This window comes from Ochlerotatus camptorhynchus, unplaced genomic scaffold (genome assembly GCF_037179485.1).
Source record: "Ochlerotatus camptorhynchus isolate MF236.1 unplaced genomic scaffold, CSIRO-AGI_Acam_v1.1 ptg000379l, whole genome shotgun sequence".
NCBI classification, from domain to species: domain Eukaryota; kingdom Metazoa; phylum Arthropoda; class Insecta; order Diptera; family Culicidae; genus Ochlerotatus; species Ochlerotatus camptorhynchus.
The window spans coordinates 432,641-451,844 of record NW_027040867.1 but is presented as its reverse complement, the minus strand read 5'-3'; the positions used below and the strand labels follow the sequence as shown (position 1 = coordinate 451,844).

At 38.3% G+C, this 19,204-nt stretch overlaps 2 protein-coding genes across 9 annotated transcripts in view; one reads left to right on the top strand and one right to left on the bottom strand.

Moving 5' to 3' along the window:
• The window catches only part of LOC135710353 (uncharacterized), a 444,976-nt gene that overhangs the window by 311,969 nt on the left and 113,803 nt on the right, over positions 1–19,204 (bottom strand). The gene's annotated exons all lie outside the window — the stretch shown is intronic.
• LOC135710376 (protein rolling stone-like) overlaps positions 1–19,204 on the top strand; it is a 184,054-nt gene that overhangs the window by 102,454 nt on the left and 62,396 nt on the right. For all 8 annotated transcript variants that reach the window (XM_065232940.1, XM_065232938.1, XM_065232941.1 and 5 more), the window contains one exon: positions 6,477–6,567. In XM_065232940.1, the coding sequence (XP_065089012.1) occupies positions 6,481–6,567 (87 nt within the window). In that variant the 5' untranslated portion in view covers positions 6,477–6,480. The remainder of the gene's footprint in view (positions 1–6,476; positions 6,568–19,204) is intronic.

The window sequence follows — 19,204 nt, the reverse complement described above, 5'->3', positions numbered from 1 at the left end:
TGAAATTTCAAATTAACTCTGTTCCACATAATATTGCGATTTCAAAGATCGAGGTTGAAGCTAAACTACGAATAATTACATTCATATTTAAATTACTAAAAATGGGAGGAAAAGACTATCGGTAGGTATTTAAGGCAATTGTATACCTACCGATGTTTAATCTATACCAGGTTGATGCGTGGGGAGTTGAGTGATTATTAGATAACACCTCCAACCCAAGATAATGTAAGTAGACCAGTGTGCCGCCGCGCCACGCCGCCGCCGCCGCCGATGAAATTGAGCCGGCGCACCGCCGCAGTAAAATGGTTCACGCCGCGCAATAAATTTATTTCATGCCTCGTGTCACGCCGATGAAAATTCCGTAACATCTTTTGGGTAAAATGCACCTTGAACGCGTTGAAATTTGAACTTGTGTGCACGCTCGTTCGTGGCTACTAAAAATTGAGTGACAATCCACTCAATTTAATTATAATCAGATCTACTCTAAATTGAGTAACATTGCCAGAACTGAATTTTGACTAAAACGGCTAGGTATTTGTTGATGAGTTATTTCTACTCATTCCCATAAATCCAAAATAGCAGCAGAGATGCTCAAAGCTGACTCCATGCTATCCGCTTAAATGTTGCATCAACTATTCTTTAATATCAACAATCAATACGAATCTAACGATTTTAAATTGGCTCACTACTTTGATAGCCTATTAGTCCCAAGCAAATCGATTACGTACCCCATTCTAGTCAAATTCTAGTACTACACTATGTTTGTTTTGATTCGCTATGAAAGTTTGACTGATAAAATGAGGGGTTAGTGGATTTTCCTATGTTTCGAGGGGTGAATCGATTAGCTTGGGACCGAAGATAGTACCAGAGCTGAGCCAAAAAGTTGAACACGTTTCTTCGGGACCTACTAGTCTTAGAGTTACCTCTATGGTAATATCAGGGACACCGCGACTTTCCCGGCCGACTGGATGCAAACTGGTCCCAAAGAAGGGGGATCTGACTGTGTGCGACAATTGGCGAGGCATCATGTTACTGTTCTCAAAGTTCTGTGCAAAGGTATCCTGAATCGGATACAGGAGAAGATCGACGCGACTCTCTAGTGGCAGCAGGCAGGATTCTGTGTCGGAAGATCTTGTATGGACGATATTTTCACGCTCCGCATCATCCTGGAGCAGGTCAATGAATTCCAATAGTCCCTTTAATTGGCACTCATTGACTACGAAAAATCTTTCGACCTACTCAATCACGAGAATCTGTGGGGCGCCCTGAGACGCAAGGGAGTCCCGGATAAAATCGTCAACCTCATCGAAGTGCAGTATCAGGCTTTCACGTGCAGAGTTCTGCATAACGGAGCCTTGTCTGACCCTATACGGGTAGTCGCTTGTGGGAGACAAGGATGCATACTATCACCGCTACTGTTCCTCATCGTAATCGACGAGATCATGGTGGGTGCAATTGACCGTGTACCGAACCGTGGGCAGCCTATCATCATGGAGCATCTCAACGACTTCGATTTGGTTGATGATGTTGCTCTACTAGCACAATGGTGCTTTGAAATGCGGTAGGTCTCACCATCAACGTCAACAAGACCAAAATCCGAATTTTCAACTCGAACGTGAAATCTGTGTTGTTATACGTGGTGTGTATCAGCGGAGAACACTCAGAACTTTCAGGTATTCATCAACCAATGCCTTCTTCTTCTTCTTCGCATTTCAAGCTTATTGCATATCGCATATTTGCTTATTGCGTGCTCTCAACTTAGTGTTCTAGATGCACTTCCACAGTTATTAATTGAGAGCTTTCGATGCCTGTACCATTTTTGCATTGGTATAATTGTGTGGCAAGTCCAATCATACTTCTATGCCCAGGGAAGTCGAGAAATTTTCCAACCCGAAAAATTCCTAGACCGGACCGGGAATCGAACCCAGCCACCTCCAGCATGGTCTTGCTTTGTAGCTGCGCCTTTACCGACTGAGCTAAGGGAGACCCCGTCAACCAATGCCTGCAGTATATAATTCATGCCTGGTGGCCTCACAACTGGATCTCGAATGCCGAGCTCCATCCTCGATGTCATCTGAAGCCCATAGTAACAGAAATTCGAGAGCGAAAGTGGAGGTGGGTCGGCCACACACTTTGACGGGGCGGAAACGAAATCCGAAAGCAAGCGCTGGATTGGAATCCGCCAGAACACCGCAGCAGAGGCAGACCCAGAGGCTCATGGCGGAGGAGCCTAAACAAGGAAATAAAGCAAGTCGATAGGAATCTGACCTGGGCCCAGGTCAAGACAAAAGCAAGCAGCCGCCCAGGATGGAAGTCTTTCGCGTTAGCCCTTTGCACCTCAGGTGGTGTACAGGCCCCTTAAGTAAGTATCCTTGGTTCGCAAGGTATTGTGAGTGCGCGCCACCAGCACGCCACGTGAATGAATTTTTAACATAGCTGGGATGACCGTAACTGCACGACGGTCAGGCATGCATCCTAACAATGTGGATAAAACAATCTTAATTCATGAAAATTACAGCATTTGCAAAAAATAGAGTTTTGCAGTAAGCAGTGGCTGTTACGTAATGCAACAGATTGCTTTTATATACTATCCACCCCTACATAACGAACTTTTAATAAAAGGGTTGTAACACTTTGCCATATGACTCCACCCCCTGTAATTTTAACAAGCACTTGACATACTTTTCTAAACAAATTCCGCATGCACGGCCAATGAAAACGCCTCAAAATTGAGTAAGAGTTACTCATATTTGAGTTCAGGTAACTCAAATTCGCGAAAACGTAGGTCACTCATAGAATGAGTAAATTTTTCGACGCTTTTCCGAGGAAAACTTCTCGAATACGCGGAAAACTGATTGTGATTTTTGTCTGTCTACTAGTACACTTCTAACCTGTGTATAATTTTCTTAAATTTTCCCCATAGTCGAGAAGTTTTCCGGGGAGAGTGTCGGAAAATTTACTCATACTATGAGTGACCTACGTTTGAGCGATTTTGAGTAATCTGAACTCAAATGTGGGTAGAATTTTTTGTTCATGTGCGATTGGTTTGGAAAGTATTTTTTTTCTAAATGATTAAAAATAAACTCACGCCGACCAACGCCGCCACGCCGCCACGCCGCCGCCGCCGAAACCAAACGGCGTGATGCAGCCACGCCCCAATAAAATCTTAGTAAAAGTTCGATTTTTGGTGATTTCTAAGTATTAAGTGTTGTATATAAGAAATTATAGCCCCCCGTCACCCCCCCCCCCCCCCCCTCCATCATTATCAGGAGCTGTAAGAAATATTGAGATTGAGTGTTCTGCATAACCACCCGAGTAGCACACATTCACACCACCATTTAGCACACATTCACACCACCCGAGTAGCACACATTCACAGAATTATGTTGAGTAAACTGCTACACAACCAAAACTAGTCATACAAAGGTTATATAAACTGTTATAGAACATGTGGGTTGCTTGGGGAATGCATTGTTTTAATAGTACCTATGAGATTTCTACAGATACGTACTCGATTAGCTGGTGGCGTAATTCAGAAATATTAGCTACAGGACTCTGAAAATCAGTAGATCGGAACGATGTCAAGATCATGTGTGCACTGACATTGCACAGTGGTCCAGAATGCGGATTTAGGTGGAATGATATGTTTTGAGCCTGAAATTAACTTTAGACTAAAAGTTACTTGTACAAAGTTGTTCCTTATAGTTATGCCCTCATTTTTATGACAATGAATTCTAGGGTGGTTCATATTATCATTAAAATCAAAAATTTAACTTATTTGTTTGAATAAATTAAGGTATACATTCTTCGGCAAAGTAATAGCTGAGCTAATTTCAAGCAATTTTGTAGAAAACAACTTTTTTGTATCTCTTAATTGGCCAATTTAGAGCTATTTTCTTGAATTGAGTTAGGGTGGCTCTAAAAAAAAACAGTTGTTTTGCTCTAGTTTTCTTATTTCGAATTTCTCAGCAAAGGTGTGTTGAAATAACTTTTAGATCTTAAGAAGGCGCAAATTTTTGCCGCACAAAGCTTGTCAATATCTTTCGCCGATCAAGAGTTATTGACGTTTTTGTACTAAAAATATGCACTTTTCAAATGTTAATATCTCTGGTTGGGGCAAACAAAAAAAAAGTTTTTCTACGGCATTTGAAAGAACGTATGTTATTCTCAATAATGTGAAAAAATTGGAGGTATGTTATTTTTTAAACTCGTATAAATTGGAGGCGAACCAGCCCAAGGCTGAAAGCCTCCCTAATAAAGATAAATAATAATAATAATAATAACTCGTATCAAATATATTTGAATTTATTCATATTTTTTGCTATACTCGGGTATATCTTTTTTATTAGAAGAGATGCAGGCAACAAATTTCGCTATAAAACATTTGTCTTAAAGAGTTTAAAAGTCTCTACAAGATGACTTTCATGGAAAATTTCAGTAATTCATGGTAAGACCCCCCCCCATTTTTTGTCAGTGGCGGCGGGGGGAATACCAACGGGGGAGTTTGGTAAAGAGAGATGATCAAACCGATTTGTAACTTCCTTAAAAGTTGTCCTTGCTCGCTTTCTACTATCTATATACAATTTTCACACTGCCGTACTCTAACGGAACTATCAACTCTATATCGTATAAAAATTACCACTTTAGTCTGTTATTCGAAATTAGCATCTTCAACTATGTAAATCGTTGACTTCACGCAGAAGTAATACAAAACATATAGTCAAAGATTTTAATCAATTTTTGGTGTGTAAATTACTAACTCATGCTTGTCATACGCTTTTTACACAGTACGTATCTTCATCATAAAAAAATTCCTAGATGAATTTCACCATGATGTCTGAACCTAGCCTAACCAGAAACCTCACCAGCAAGTTTCAGGCATGTGTCACGTACATTTAGAATAAGATCACGCTCATTAGCCTGAATCTAGAATGCAAGCAACTTTCCGCATTTTTACTCTCAATTTGGAAAACCCGTCACGACAACTGTTAAACTGTTCATCTGTTCTTGAACATGTTTCGGACGGACGTGCGGTAGACTTGTTTCGAAAACGGTTCTCTGAGCTATTTGGATGCCGAAAGGATTGTCCCAAAACTTTACCTTTAATGAGTTTGGATAGCAAATGGAGTTTCCCTATTAGTATACCTATTAACATACACCATCGTCGTCATACCCACGTCAACCCCTGGTGCCAAAGAGCCACTTGGTTTTCACCGAACACTGCCCTGGGGCTGTTGGAAGTTGATCCAGAAAATTGAAATATGCAGATGTAGTTCCATTAACATAAACTTCTGATTAGCAATTCAATCCAACGCACAACATATCCACGGTATGCTGTGGAAGCAGCATCATCCTCTGCTCGACGAGAGGACATTAAAGATTATAATAACGAGAAATAATCTTCACGGTTGGTTCGTGCCAGCATGCTGTTTCATCGCTTTTTTTCCCACACACACACACACACAGACATTATTTCCGGAAAATATTCACGGTAGCCAAACGACACCGGAGCTCTTATGCATGTGAGCGGAGTTGGAAAATGGTGCATGCGACCGTGTCACCATCTATGCCTGATGAATTGGTAAATAGTGTGAAGGGTTTTATGCGTTGGTAGATCGGATTTTTCCAGTTCACAGTTTTTCAATTAAATATACATGAGCCAGGGACGTGACTTGAATGTCCTGTGCTGTAGGTTACGTTGACCAGAGCAGAAGGTCATTGTCGCTTGCTGTTTGACTACCAAAATGTTGAAGATTTCAGATGCAAAGGTTGAATATTTATAAAACCGGCACACGGTCAATTGGTTTCAGCATGACTTTTTTTAAACGCTTAATATTTTAAAGAAACAGTAAAAACTCAACTGAAAAACAGCTAACCATAGAACAGTCCTCTTGTCAGCTACTAAATAATCGTAAAACAACAAAGTGTCTCCTATTTTGTTGCTGTTCGTAAAAGTTCACACCCGCTTTTGGCACTACATACCTACAAACTGGGGACTCCCGTTAGCCTAGTCATAAACGCGCTATACCATTCTGAAGCTAGTGGGTTCGATTCCAATTCGGGTTGGAAAATTTGTCGACTTTCCTGGGCATCGAGTATCATTGTGCTTGCCACACAATATGTATGCAATACAAAAAAGGTACAGGCTTATAAAGCTCTCAATTAGCAATTGCGGACGAACTCTAGTTTGCGAAAGAGGACAAAATTCCAGATGGGGCGTAATAGTCAGCAAGAAGAACAAACCCTACATGCATTTAAAATTAAACCCCGCCTTACATCACCAAATGAGAGAATGTCACCGGATCTGCAAACAGAATGACTTTTGGCTTGAAGTTTAATTAGATTTCCCTCTACACACATACAGAATTCGATCCCTTACCCTCCTGTTCAGTGTGCGCTCACTGGACGAACGAATGATACCTACACTGAATGAACAAGTTTGTACTAATTGTAATTTGCATTTGTTTTATTTTCAGAATCATGGTTACCAAAATATGGCGGAGTTGCTTTCCGTCAGCCGAGAACTCCCCCCGTCACGTCGAACGGCATCATTTCTATCTGTGTCAGGTGAGCGAGCGATGAAAAAAAGATTTTTATATTAGTTTTTGTTAAATTTCGCAAATAAAAAAAAATCACCCACGTCCAACTCTCGTCAGATCGAAACCATAATCATTCATGCGCGAGTTAAAGTTGAATTTCTCTACTGAACGAGCGACACACATCGAAAACGAGGATATCGTTGCGTTCAACTACACAAACACCGTTGATTTGGCAAACGAAACATTGTTGACATTTCTCGGAATTCCCCAACCGTATTTTAAACAGACTTGCTCTAACGTTACCCTCCCACATTCAAGATACACAAAGGAGCTCGAAATAAATCCACCTAGCGGCAAAATTACATTTCTTGTTGAATATTCCAATCTTCATCTCAAAATTCAAAATTCAACTCAGCAGCAAGGTCATTTCACTAGATTTGATCTGCTCTTACTGACATTGAAAATTGTTATTTTGTTCAAAGTAGACCGGTGCGCCGATCAAAATATTATCGGCGGCGACGTGATAGGGGAATTTACGTATTCTCGTCAATCTAAGCAGCTTCCGCACTTCTATTAGCATTTTCTCAGTGTCACGTACACATATGACGTGCCTGTTTGCTTACATTCATCTGCTGCTAGCTATTCTATCCATTCCAATCAACAAAACTGTCCAAAACGGTTTGAAAACGTTTTTAAAGCGCTCCAAACTTCTCAGGTGAGAGTGACTATTGTCGGCAGCCTCTTTTACTTCGGCAACCTTTCCATTTAAACTGCGTGTTAACCAGCTGTTCTATTATCGGCAACTCGAAATCAGCCGTATTTTGATGTGCTTATGTTTCTTTTGAAGAAACACCTGGCAAAACAGGTTTGCTCAGTCGTAAAAATGTATTAGGATTGAAGCTGAAAGACTACGGAATCGTTTAAATACATTAAGCGAAGTGTTTAAGTTAGAAAATACATCGAAATTAACGTTTAAATTGTGATTGCCGAAAACAGTCGATGGCTGCCGAAGCCATCATTTACCATATGTTGTTTTCTGCCGGCGGCGGCGGTGTGGCGGCGTTGGTCGGCGTGAGTTTATTTTTTATGATTTAGAATAAAAATACTTTCCAAACCAATCGCACATGGACAAAAAATCCTACCCACATTTGAGTTCAGATTACTCAAAATCACTCAAACTAAGGTCACTCATAGTATGAGTAAATTTTCCGACACTTTCCCGGGGAAAACTTTTAAAGGCGAAACGCAATATTCTAAATTGGAGATTCAATTATCTAAATTCAAAAACATGTACACTCGACTTTTGGTAACTGAACAATAACTGGGATGGCAATTAACTCACTGATTTCTTAGATGCGTGAGCTTTTCATTCACTATCACTACACTGTTTGATCTCCATTTTCTTGCATTGGACCGCTGTTCGGTATATCTCATTCTCTTCATGCGATCTCCACTAACATCCTGTGATGATGAATCCCTCATTATTGCAAGCAAATCTTACATCCCCCGGTTGGGTGTAAGAATTTATGTATATCTGCATGTACATACAATTAAGTTCCCTCAAATTGACACTGCGATATAAGTAAAACTTTTCTGCGTTCAGCTCGCCAGACTTAGTGCTCGGAACTGTGCTGAAGTTCACGTAACTGCCATAAAAATCTGTAAACATCTTTGAAATTATCTAGACTTCCTCAAAGTGCTAAGAGTTTTCTTACATTCTCTGGACTACCTTGAAAATTCATTGGAAGTCCTCAGAACTTCTTTAAAGCTGAACCGTTTTCCTCAAGTTAATGGAACTGCCTTGAAATTCTTCGAAAGTTTTCGCGACAAACTCTGTTGCTCATGACACTTCCCTTGAAATCTTTAAATTTTCCTAAACTTCTCTGGACTTTCCTAATGCTCCCACAATCTCCCTAACGATCATGTATTATATTCGCAATTTTTCTGGAATTCTAGGAACGTTCGGAAATCTTAAGAGCTCAAACTTTTGTTGTAATTTCCCTGAAATTAATGGAACATGATAAGGTTTTTTGATCTTCCCTGAAGTTCTCGGAATTCTCGTTCTTCTGAGTTCTCTGAACTTCTATGAAGCTTGCAAACCAATTCTGAATATTTTTAAACATCTCTGAAATTCTTTGCACTTCTTGAAAACCTTGGAACTTCTTAACTTCTTTTGCTAAACTTATCAATGCTGATGGAGAATCACGATTAACTTATGAAAATGGCTTATTTTTTGCAAAAAAAAATTGATTTTGATGCAAGTAAATTTGAAATATCTTGAAAACGGTTATATTTAGGAAGTTTATTAATATAAGCACTATCGTTTGAAATGATTTTTACAATCATATACTAACATCAAACTGAACATTTTGCCGTAAATAATGAAATTTTCAAAAATGCCTTAAAAGTTGCTCTTAGAAAAACTTTTTTATTAAAAGTTTGTCTATCCTAGAGTTGTTTTCAAAATTTCTGTTTTCTATTCAAGTTTTTATAAAAAAAAATATAAAAAAAATCAAAAGTACGTTTTTTTTTTTGTTTCTAGAATTTTGAGGTTTATTTTAAATTTTTTTTTATACAAAAAAAATTCCGTGTATATTTTTTTATAAAGCCTTATTAATTTCCTACAACTCCTTCTTAGTAAATTTTTTTCTACAACCAACTGTTTTCGAACTACATTTTTTTAAAGCATGTGTGCAAAAACACATAAGCCCTTTTCAAAAATTACCCTTGAGTCAAAAGGGTCTCCTCTCCTGTGGAAAAAATTTGGTCTGTCATACTGAAAATATGAGCAAAGTATGATCCAAATCGAGCACGATTTCAGGTTTTTTCAGCTCATTCTGGATGGAATCCCGCTATAGTTCTTTGGAGTTTCTTGAAATTTTTGAAACTTTTTTAAGTTCCCTGCAATTAAAAATAAAATGAATTTAATAGATTATCCTGAATCTCCAAAAGCCTGCAGTTGGTTAAAAGATCAGCACTTAAAAAACTTCCCAAGAATCGTAACTCCTACATACGGTCGCATTACTTCGCCTGCAACAGTAGATACAAACGGCTAAACAATAAACTGTTTCATACTTAGCTGCGTCAGATTCAACGTAATTTGAAAGACAATCCTAAGAAGTTCTGGTCATTATATCGAAGAACAGCAGAAGGAAATAGGACTACATCCAAACATGAAGCTCGACGATAAAGAAGTTTCTTCTCTTCCGGCCATAACTGGCTTTTTCAAAGAACAATTCTCAGCAACATTTACCGACAAAACATTTGACCCACTTCTGGTGACTGATACTGCAGCTAATGTACCTTCACGCTCTGCCATTGGTCTTCATCCACGGATATCACATAATACGGTTGAATCAGATTGCGCTCAGTTGAAATATTCATCAAACCCCGGTCCGGGTGGCATACCGTCTATCATCTTGAAGAAGTGTAGTTCTGCTATCTCGCTAGCCACTATTTTCAACCGCTCGCTGTCATCCGGGTCTTTACTTAAAACATTGAAGATATCATTCGTTTTTCCCGTGCACAAAAAGGGCGATAAACAAGAGGTTCTAAACTACAGAGGAATTATTGCATTATATTCTACATTCAAACTATTTGAGTTAATTGTCCTCGACTTTCTCAAGCATCATTGACTCAACTACGTTTCCACGACTCAACATGGGTTCATGCCAAAGAGATCAACGCGCCCCAATCTGGTTCCATACACTTCCTTTATCATCAAGAGTATAGAAGCTCACAAGCAGGTCGATGTAATCTATACTGATTGTTCAGCTACTGTCGATAAAATCAACCATGAAATATTGATAGGAAAGCTTTTACGTATTGGTGTCTCTGGTTCGCTTAGCTCTTATCTGGTTGGTCGTAAAATGTCGGTTGAAATTGGTAATAGTATATCAGAACCATTTCTTGTAACATCTGGTGTTCCACAGGGCAGTCATATTAGACCTCTCTTATTCTCGCTTTACCTAAATGACGTCAAAATCTATTATGTAATAACTTTCCCAAATGGTGCAAAACTAAGAGCATGAGTTTGAATGTCAACAAATGCTCAGTAATTTCCTTTAGACGTAAATGCTCTTTCAATTCATTTAATTACACCATTGCCGGAACATCTCTAAAGAGAGAATCTACTATTAAGGATTTGGGTGTTGTCTTACTTTTTAAGATCATGTGCTCAAAATAATTGACACGTCAATGCTACGTGAACACATACGTAGATTTTTTCCATGAGGGATTCCATCCAGAATGAGCTGAAAAAACCTGAAATCGTGCTCGACCATCTTCGATTTGGATGATATTTTGCCCATATTTTCAGTATAACAGACCAAATATTTTCCGCAGGAGAGGAGACCCTTTTGACTCAAGGATAATTTTTGAAAAGGGCCTATGTGTTTTTGCACACATACTTTTAAAAAAAATGTAGGTCGAATACAGTTGGTTGCAGAGAAAAATTTACTAAGAAGGAGTTGTAGGAAACTAATAAGGCTTTATAAAAAAAATTTACGCAGATTTTTTTTTTTTCATTTTTTTACAAAAAATATTAAAAATAAACCTCAAAATTCAAATAACACAAAAAACCCTATTTTTTATTTTTTTTTATATTTTTTGTATAAAAATTTGAATAGAAAGCCGAAGTTTTGAAAACAACTCTAGGATGGACAAACTTTTAATAAAAAAGTTTATCTAAGAACAACTTTTGAGGCATTTTGGAAAATTTCATTATTTACGGCAAAATATTCAGTTTGATGTTAGTATATGATTATAAAAATCATTTCAAACGATAGTGTTCATATCGATAAACTTCCTAAATATAACCGTTTTCAAAATATTTCAAATTTACTTTCATTAAAATCATTTTTTTGTAGAAAATAAGCCATTTCAATAAGTTAATCGTGATTCTCCATCAGCATTGATAAGTTTAGCAAGATACACATATATTTACCTTCAATTTGTCTTTTGACAATTGAACGATCAGACAACCCGTTTAGAATTTACAGGGGAAATGAAAACACTGTTATTTTAAATATAGAAACCAACACAAGTTAAGTTGCACTTATTTTCATTATCAAGCGTAGTTTCATCCTATTTAAGTTGGTAATATTGATGTACCTATCCATCTTATTATTTTAGGTACATTATAATGTCTTCCATGGCATTCCAAAAGAGCTTCTCTGTTAGAGTAGCTTCAATACCAAAACAATATTTATACCTGAATATCCAAATGGTACCTACGTTTGTATATAAGCATGACCATCCTTTTGAAAACAGACATCACTAAAAAAATCTTTTTGAGTGAACAAGTATAATTTGAATATGGAATTCAAGAAGGTCGAGTGTTGCAAGCCGTTTCCTAATAAACGGTGTTCGTCAAAGCTTCGTAAATTATCCGAAAATTTGATTGAAAACCATAAGTTCATAGAGTGGAAATTTAATTTGGATACATCTCTATCAATCTGTGATACGTGTCGCTTGAATTTAAATAGAATCGAACCATGTGCTGAAAATCTGGAACTAGAAGTGCAACCGTCAGTCATGGACATCGCGGAGCCGCAGCCATCTACATCTCGACATGGCCTCGAAGAAATACCATCAACTACGTCAATACGCCATCAACTACGTCAATTTCAAGAAGTTAGTAAAAATAGCATTGGATTTAGTTCATTTGCAGCACTAAAACCAAAGCATTGCAAATTACTTGGTAGTTCAGGTTCTCAAAATATTTGTGTTTGTACCATCCATGAAAATATTAATTTAATGCTTCATTGTCTTAGAAAATATTCATTCGAAAAAGATTTCAACCATTATTTTGAAGAAATATTATGCAACTGATCGATGTAGTTTAGAGAAACTTGTAAAACCAGTAGATGGATTTTTCCCTTATTTTTGCGAAAAGTTGGATAAACTGGTATCCCATGATTATATTAAAACTCAGCAGTCTAGTTCCTTGAGAAATACAAAAAATACTCTTAAAATGGAGAAGTTGTCATAATTTGTGATTTTTCCGAAAATTATTCATTTGTTCTTCAAGATGCTGCCCAAAGTAGTTACTGGAATAATCAACAAGCTACTATTCATCCTTTTTGTATTTATTATTCAGAATCAGGTATAATTAAAAATTTAAGCTTGATCGTAATCTCTGAAGTTTTAAAACACGATACAATTGCGGTGCAAGTATTTATTTCAAAATTACTGACCTTTTTGCAAACAAAAATACAAGTAAAAAAAGCGATGTTTATTGTCTGATGGAGCTGCATCCCAATATAAAAAATGCAAAAATTTTGCAAGTCTTTGTAAATTTAAAACGAAGTACAATATTGATGTTGAATGGCACTTTTTTGCAACTTCGCATGGCAAGGGACCATGTGACGTGATTGGTGGCACATTAAAACGAATGGCAAGGAACGCAAGTGTGGCTGTAGAACACGAACATCCAATCACAAGTGCAGCAGAGTTATATGCATGGGCTAACCAGAAAAGTAATGATTATTTAACGAAAATGTCATTTTGTTTTGTGTCACAAAAGGAATACGAACAGGGGACTGCAGAATGGAAAAGCATTTTTGAAAAGGCCAAAACGATCCCAGGTACAAGAAAATAGTCTTGTATTATTCCGATTTCCGAAAATAAAATATCAGCGAAACTATTTTCGAATGACGAAGAACGCACCATTCATAACATATAAAAACATGCCAATCAAAAGTTCATCAAATAAAAATATATCCAACGAAAAGGTTTATGTACAAATTATTATTATTAAAGACGATCGATCGCATGGGTATTTCATTTATCTTATTTATCTTATAAGTTTAAAACCAATTTTCAAATAGTCTATTGGTGGAAGGGTAAGTTGAAGATAAGTACATGCATATCTTGCAAAACTTATCATATTTGATGGGCAATCACCTATAACTTATGAAAAGGGCATATTTTCTACAAAAAATTGATTATGATGAAAGTAAATTTGAAATATCTCGAAAACGGTTACATTTAGGAAGTTTATCGATATGAACACTATCGTTTGAAATGATTTTTATAATGATATACTGACATCAAACTGAGTATTTTGCCGTAAATAATGAAAGTTTCAAAAATGCCTTAAAAGTTGCTTTTAGAAAAGCTTTTTATTAAAAGTTTGTCCATCCTGGAGTTGTTTTCAAAACTTCTGCTTTCTATTCAAGTTTTTATTAAAAAAATATAAAAAAAATCAAAAATACGTTTTTTTTGTTATTTGAATTTTTAGGTTTATTTTAATTTTTTTTGTTGTAAAAAACGAAAAAAAAAAATTCCGTGTATATTTTTTTAAAAAGCCTTATTAGTTTCTTACAACTCCTTCTTAGTAAATTTTTTTCTACAACCAACTGTTTTCGAACAACATTTTTTTTAAAGTATGTGTGCAAAAACACATAGGCCCTTTTCAAAAATTACCCTCGAGTCAAAAGGGTCTCCCCTCCTGCGGAAAATACTTGGTCTATCATACTGAAAATATGTGCCATGTATCATCCAGATCGAAGATAGTCAAATTTGGTGACTGACCGATTTGGCGTGGAATTGGTCCCATCACACTTTTCACGTAAGAGCTACGTGATCTTCATATGGAAGAGCTCATTTCAATACGCTTCATATATTTTTGCTCAACACTACATTTATAAAAAAAAACACTATTTTATTCGTTTTTTTTTTTTTATCACATCTGAAAAATATATCATAATAAAATTTGATCGGGAACACGAACAACAAGAGAATATAATATGGTATTCATACTGCATAGAACAATGCGTTATAAGTCCTCCTCAATACTATGGTATTCCCTGCCGTCCACAGTTCAATATCAGAAAATCCACGATTTGTGACTAAATATGCTTTCACAGGAGGAAACAACAAAACCTTATCACAATATTGCTCATAAAAACGATAATGAATAAAAAACTGAAAATGTTCATGCATTTCCAAATGGTTTCCTACCATTCCCATACATTCGAAAGTGACTGACCCTCTAGATGTGGATGATTTTAAAAACAACAAAACAACACCAAGTTGGGTGAAATAAACTTTTTTTCCTTGATTTATTTTCCAACACAGAGAACAGACGTTGAGGCTCGAACAAAATTTCTCTAAAAACTAGTGTAAAGATTCCTATTCGACTTAAGCGCCACTAACGGCGACTTCCCCACTGGTAGCGCTAAGTGGCAATTATCAACAAAAAATGATACTAGCGCCAAATTGGTCAAAAGTGGAAAATTTATAGAGCCTTGTTATGCTCAATTTACAGTGTACTAGTCAACTTTTGCGTCACTAGAGCCGCTAGTGTCGGGAAAAATTGTGTCTTGGGGATAATAGAAGAGCAAACCATATATGCCTTTTTAATGCACCACCAACGTAGAGTGCGCCATGCGAGTTCGAGAAGAAACTTTAACCAAACCATTTGTTTGTTCAATATCTTGCCAATTTCCATCGGTAATTGTCTTATTGTACGATTTTCCACAGATCTGAACTGTTTTGTACCTTAACTATTCACACACAAGAAATCCGGAAGATCATAACCACTAAGGCACTTTTCTAATTTTCCATTTTCTCAACAAAAATATTCCTGAACACCAGCAGGATGTTTGCAAAAACGTTACAGAATTTATTTTTTCAACTGTAGATCAAGTTTTGGAGCTCTGATAAATGATAAATCAATTTATCCGGAAAAGTAAAAAAGTGTTCCGTTTCCTGTCTCACGGTAGAAATTTCTGCTCACAACACTCTTTTTGATGTTTTCCTATGCATCACCAGAGGTTGAATCGATCGTTTAGTTTCTATTAAAAAGGCGTATTGTTAATTTATAATATTTCGGTAGGGGTACTTTACGGGTTAAGTGTACATCATATCCAAAAAACGAAATAAAAAATATTTGTAGGCTTTTTCACCGTATTTCCGATCGATAGAACAGTTTTTTTGATCATTGATTTTAACCCAAGAAGTGGTCACTCTACACACTTATTTTGCGCCAATTTTTTTTCTCGGTGTGCCTGAGGTGTGCCGCGCTGTAACGTGCTGTGCCGGCAGTGCCGACAGTGCCAGTCATCGGCCTGACTTTGTTTCTGAACAATTACATGCTTGGCATGCTTGAATGTTTCGATTCTCTTGCCTAGAAGATAATACCGGGAGTACGCTATCCGAAACGGAACTTACGCTGCGGTACAGGCTGCGCATTGAATTTGCCTCAGAATTTGCCGAAACGTTGTAGCAACTTTCTATGTTGGATAATGGAATGGTCGGTGTAGCAGCAGCAGCACCTGAGTCCTGAAGTCGTCGAAGCAGTAAGGTGAAAAATAACAGTGCCGCTTCACGACGAGCAGCTCCAGCCGGATAGTATTTCTGGCTGCTACAATGGTTTAACTTGAGCATTGACCTTCCGGACATAAGTCCACACTCAACTGCTCTCTAGATAAATAACAGATCGAGCCCAAACGATAGGAAATGTGGTCGGGTTTTAGCTCTGGGTTTCAATTGGACTGGATAGTATCATGCATCCGGAAGGAATGACATTTTTACAGAGGATTAGAGCGGTTGGTTTTCTTGGAGGAACATTTCCTTCATATCACAATCGGTGGTGTTTGGAATGTGGGATTGGTTGAGTGGGCTGTTGTTATGCATGCAATGTTGACCATTCTTAACACAGTAGTGAGTTTCCTAATTTTGGTATGCGCAGTTATTCGAATGTGTGAACGCAGAGTCTTACGCGGAATGATGTGCTGCTTTGGACAGGTCTTAGGATGGGCGCTGACTGTCTTGTGAGGAATCCATGGTGCGCCTAGGCGGAAATTCACGGTTTTTTTTTTTGTTAATTACTTTATTTGTACAGGCTCATTCGAATAAACTTTACAGAGCCAAGTTATCATTTTCTTTATACATTATAAATGTCTTAAATCTAAAATTAAAGGATTGGAACCGATTACTCGCGGTCTTCTCGAGGTTAGTGGATGACAATTGTTTGGATCGGGAGAGGGAAAAGGAGATTTGGAATATGATTTATGATTCAAAAATTTCACTATTTCTAAAACAAATACTTAATCCTATCGACGTTATATCAACTCTGTAATTATACAATTATTACAGAAACAAATCTACAAAAAAAAATACACACACACATACAAAACACAAACTAAACACAAGGTTAATCAAACTTACAATCTATGGTTAATATTCTTCAAGAAAACATATATGAGTTGCATAAACTCCAGATCGCGTCTAGCCAAAATATCCCGAACTGGAACATTAGGTTGTCTACCTCGAGCCCGAAGGGAATCGTACAACTCGGATCTGACTCCACGGTGCTCAGCACATGACCAAATAATGTGATCTGCGTCCTGGTAACCTTGTCCACATTCACAGAGATTACTGTCCCCCAGCCCAACACGGAACAAGTGAGCGCTTAGTGAATAGTGATTGGACATGAGGCGAGACATCACACGAATGAAGTCTCGACCCACCTCCAAACCTTTGAACCAAGGACACTTCGACACCTTAGGGATAATTGAATACAACCATCGTCCCAAACTCCCTTCACTCCATTTATTTTGCCAGCTGGCGAGTGACTGTTGACGATAAATGAAGAAAAATTCGTCGTAGGCGATTTGTCGATCGTAAATATCGCCTTCCATAGCGCCCACCTTTGCAAGCGAGTCCGCCTTCTCATTGCCCGGAATCGAGCAATGAGATGGGACCCATGCAAAGGTGATGACAAAAGATCTTAAAGATAAAGCACTTAGAAGCTCTCGTATTTTCATGAGAAAATACGAGGAGTGCTTTACCGGCCTCATGGAGCGAATAGCCTCGACAGAACTGAGACTATCCGTAAAAATAAAATAATGATCTGGTGCAAGTGAGGCGATCGTTTCTATCGTATAATGTATTGCCGCCAGTTCAGCAACATATACGGAACAAGGAGCATGAAGCATTCGAGAGGCGCTATGAAATTCGTTATAAATACCAAAACCAGCGGACGCCTCTATTAGTGATCCATCTGTGAAGAACGATCTTGCGGAATCAACTTGGCCAAACTTTGCAGCGAAAATTGACGGAGCAATCATGGAACGATGATGCTCTGGGATTCCGCGAATCTCTTGCGTCATTGATAAATCAAAATGAACAGAACTGTCGAAGTCGGAGAAGCAAACACGATAGGGATTATGCTGCGAAGGGCTGACATCCTGTGTTATGTACACGTAGTACAATGACATAAAACGAGTTTGAGGGTTTAGCTCAAGAAGCTTCTCAAAGTTTGCAATCACCAGTGGGTTCATAATTTCACAACGGGTGAGGAGCCTGAGGGATAATTCCGAAAACCGATCCGAGAGTGGCAACATGCCCGCTAACACTTCGAGACTCATCGTATGAGTCGAGTGCATGCATCGTAACGCGATACGAAGACAGCGATACTGGATCCGTTCCAGTTTGATGATGTGAGTTTTAGCCGCCGACTGGAAACAAAAACTACCGTATTCTAAAACCGATAAAATCGTTGTCCGGTACAACGTTAGAAGATCTTGCGGATGGGCTCCCCACCACGTTCCGGTAATTGTTCGGAGAAAATTGATCCTTTGTTGGCATTTCCGCTTCAGATACTCAATGTGGGATCTCCAGGTGCATTTTGAATCGAACCAGACCCCAAGATATTTGAAGGACATAGAATGAGTGATCGGTTTACCCAAAAGTTGAAGCTTTGGTTGTGCTGGGCTATGCTTCCTAGAAAAAACGACCAACTCAGTTTTCTCCGTGGAGAATTCGATACCTAGCTGGATAGCCCAAGTAGACAAATTGTCTAAGGTATCCTGTAAGGGTCCTTGCAGGTCGGCCTCTCTGGGTCCTGTCATAGACACTACTCCGTCATCTGCAAGTTGTCTCAACGTGCAGTTGTCCCTTAGACAATTGTCAATTTCTCTGACGTAGAAATTATACAGAAGGGGGCTTAAACATGAGCCCTGGGGGAGACCCATGTAGCTAAATCGTGAAGCTGTAGAGTTTCCATGAGAAAAGCTCATATGTTTCTCTGACAGCAAATTGTACAAAAAGTTATTAATAAATGGAGAAAGGCCACAAGCGTGGAGTTTGTCTGAAAGGACTTCAACCGATACTGAATCAAAAGCCCCCTTAATATCCAAGAAGACAGAAGCCATTTGCTCTTTATTAGCAAAAGCCAACTGAATTTCAGTGGAAAGCAACGCGAGACAGTCGTTCGTTCCCTTGCCCCTACGGAAACCAAATTGAGTATCTGAGAGTAGGTGGTTCAACTCAACCCATTTGTCCAGGCGAAAAAGGATCATTTTCTCCAACAATTTTCGAATACACGATAGCATCGCAATGGGACGATACGAGTTGTGATCTGACGCGGGTTTTCCAGGCTTTTTAATGGCTATAACTCTCACCCGCCTCCAATCATCCGGAACAATATTAAGCTCCAGGAACTGACCAAACAAGTTCAACATGCGCCTCTTAGCGACGTCTGGGAGGTTCTTCAACAAGTTGAACTTGATTCTATCAGCCCCCGGAGCCGAATTGCCACACGAAAGGAGCGCGAGTGAGAGCTCCAGCATTGAAAAAGGCTGGCTGATCTCGTCTACCGAATTCGTCGTTTCGCGAGGACTCATCTGTGCCGGCACAGAATCAGGACATACTTT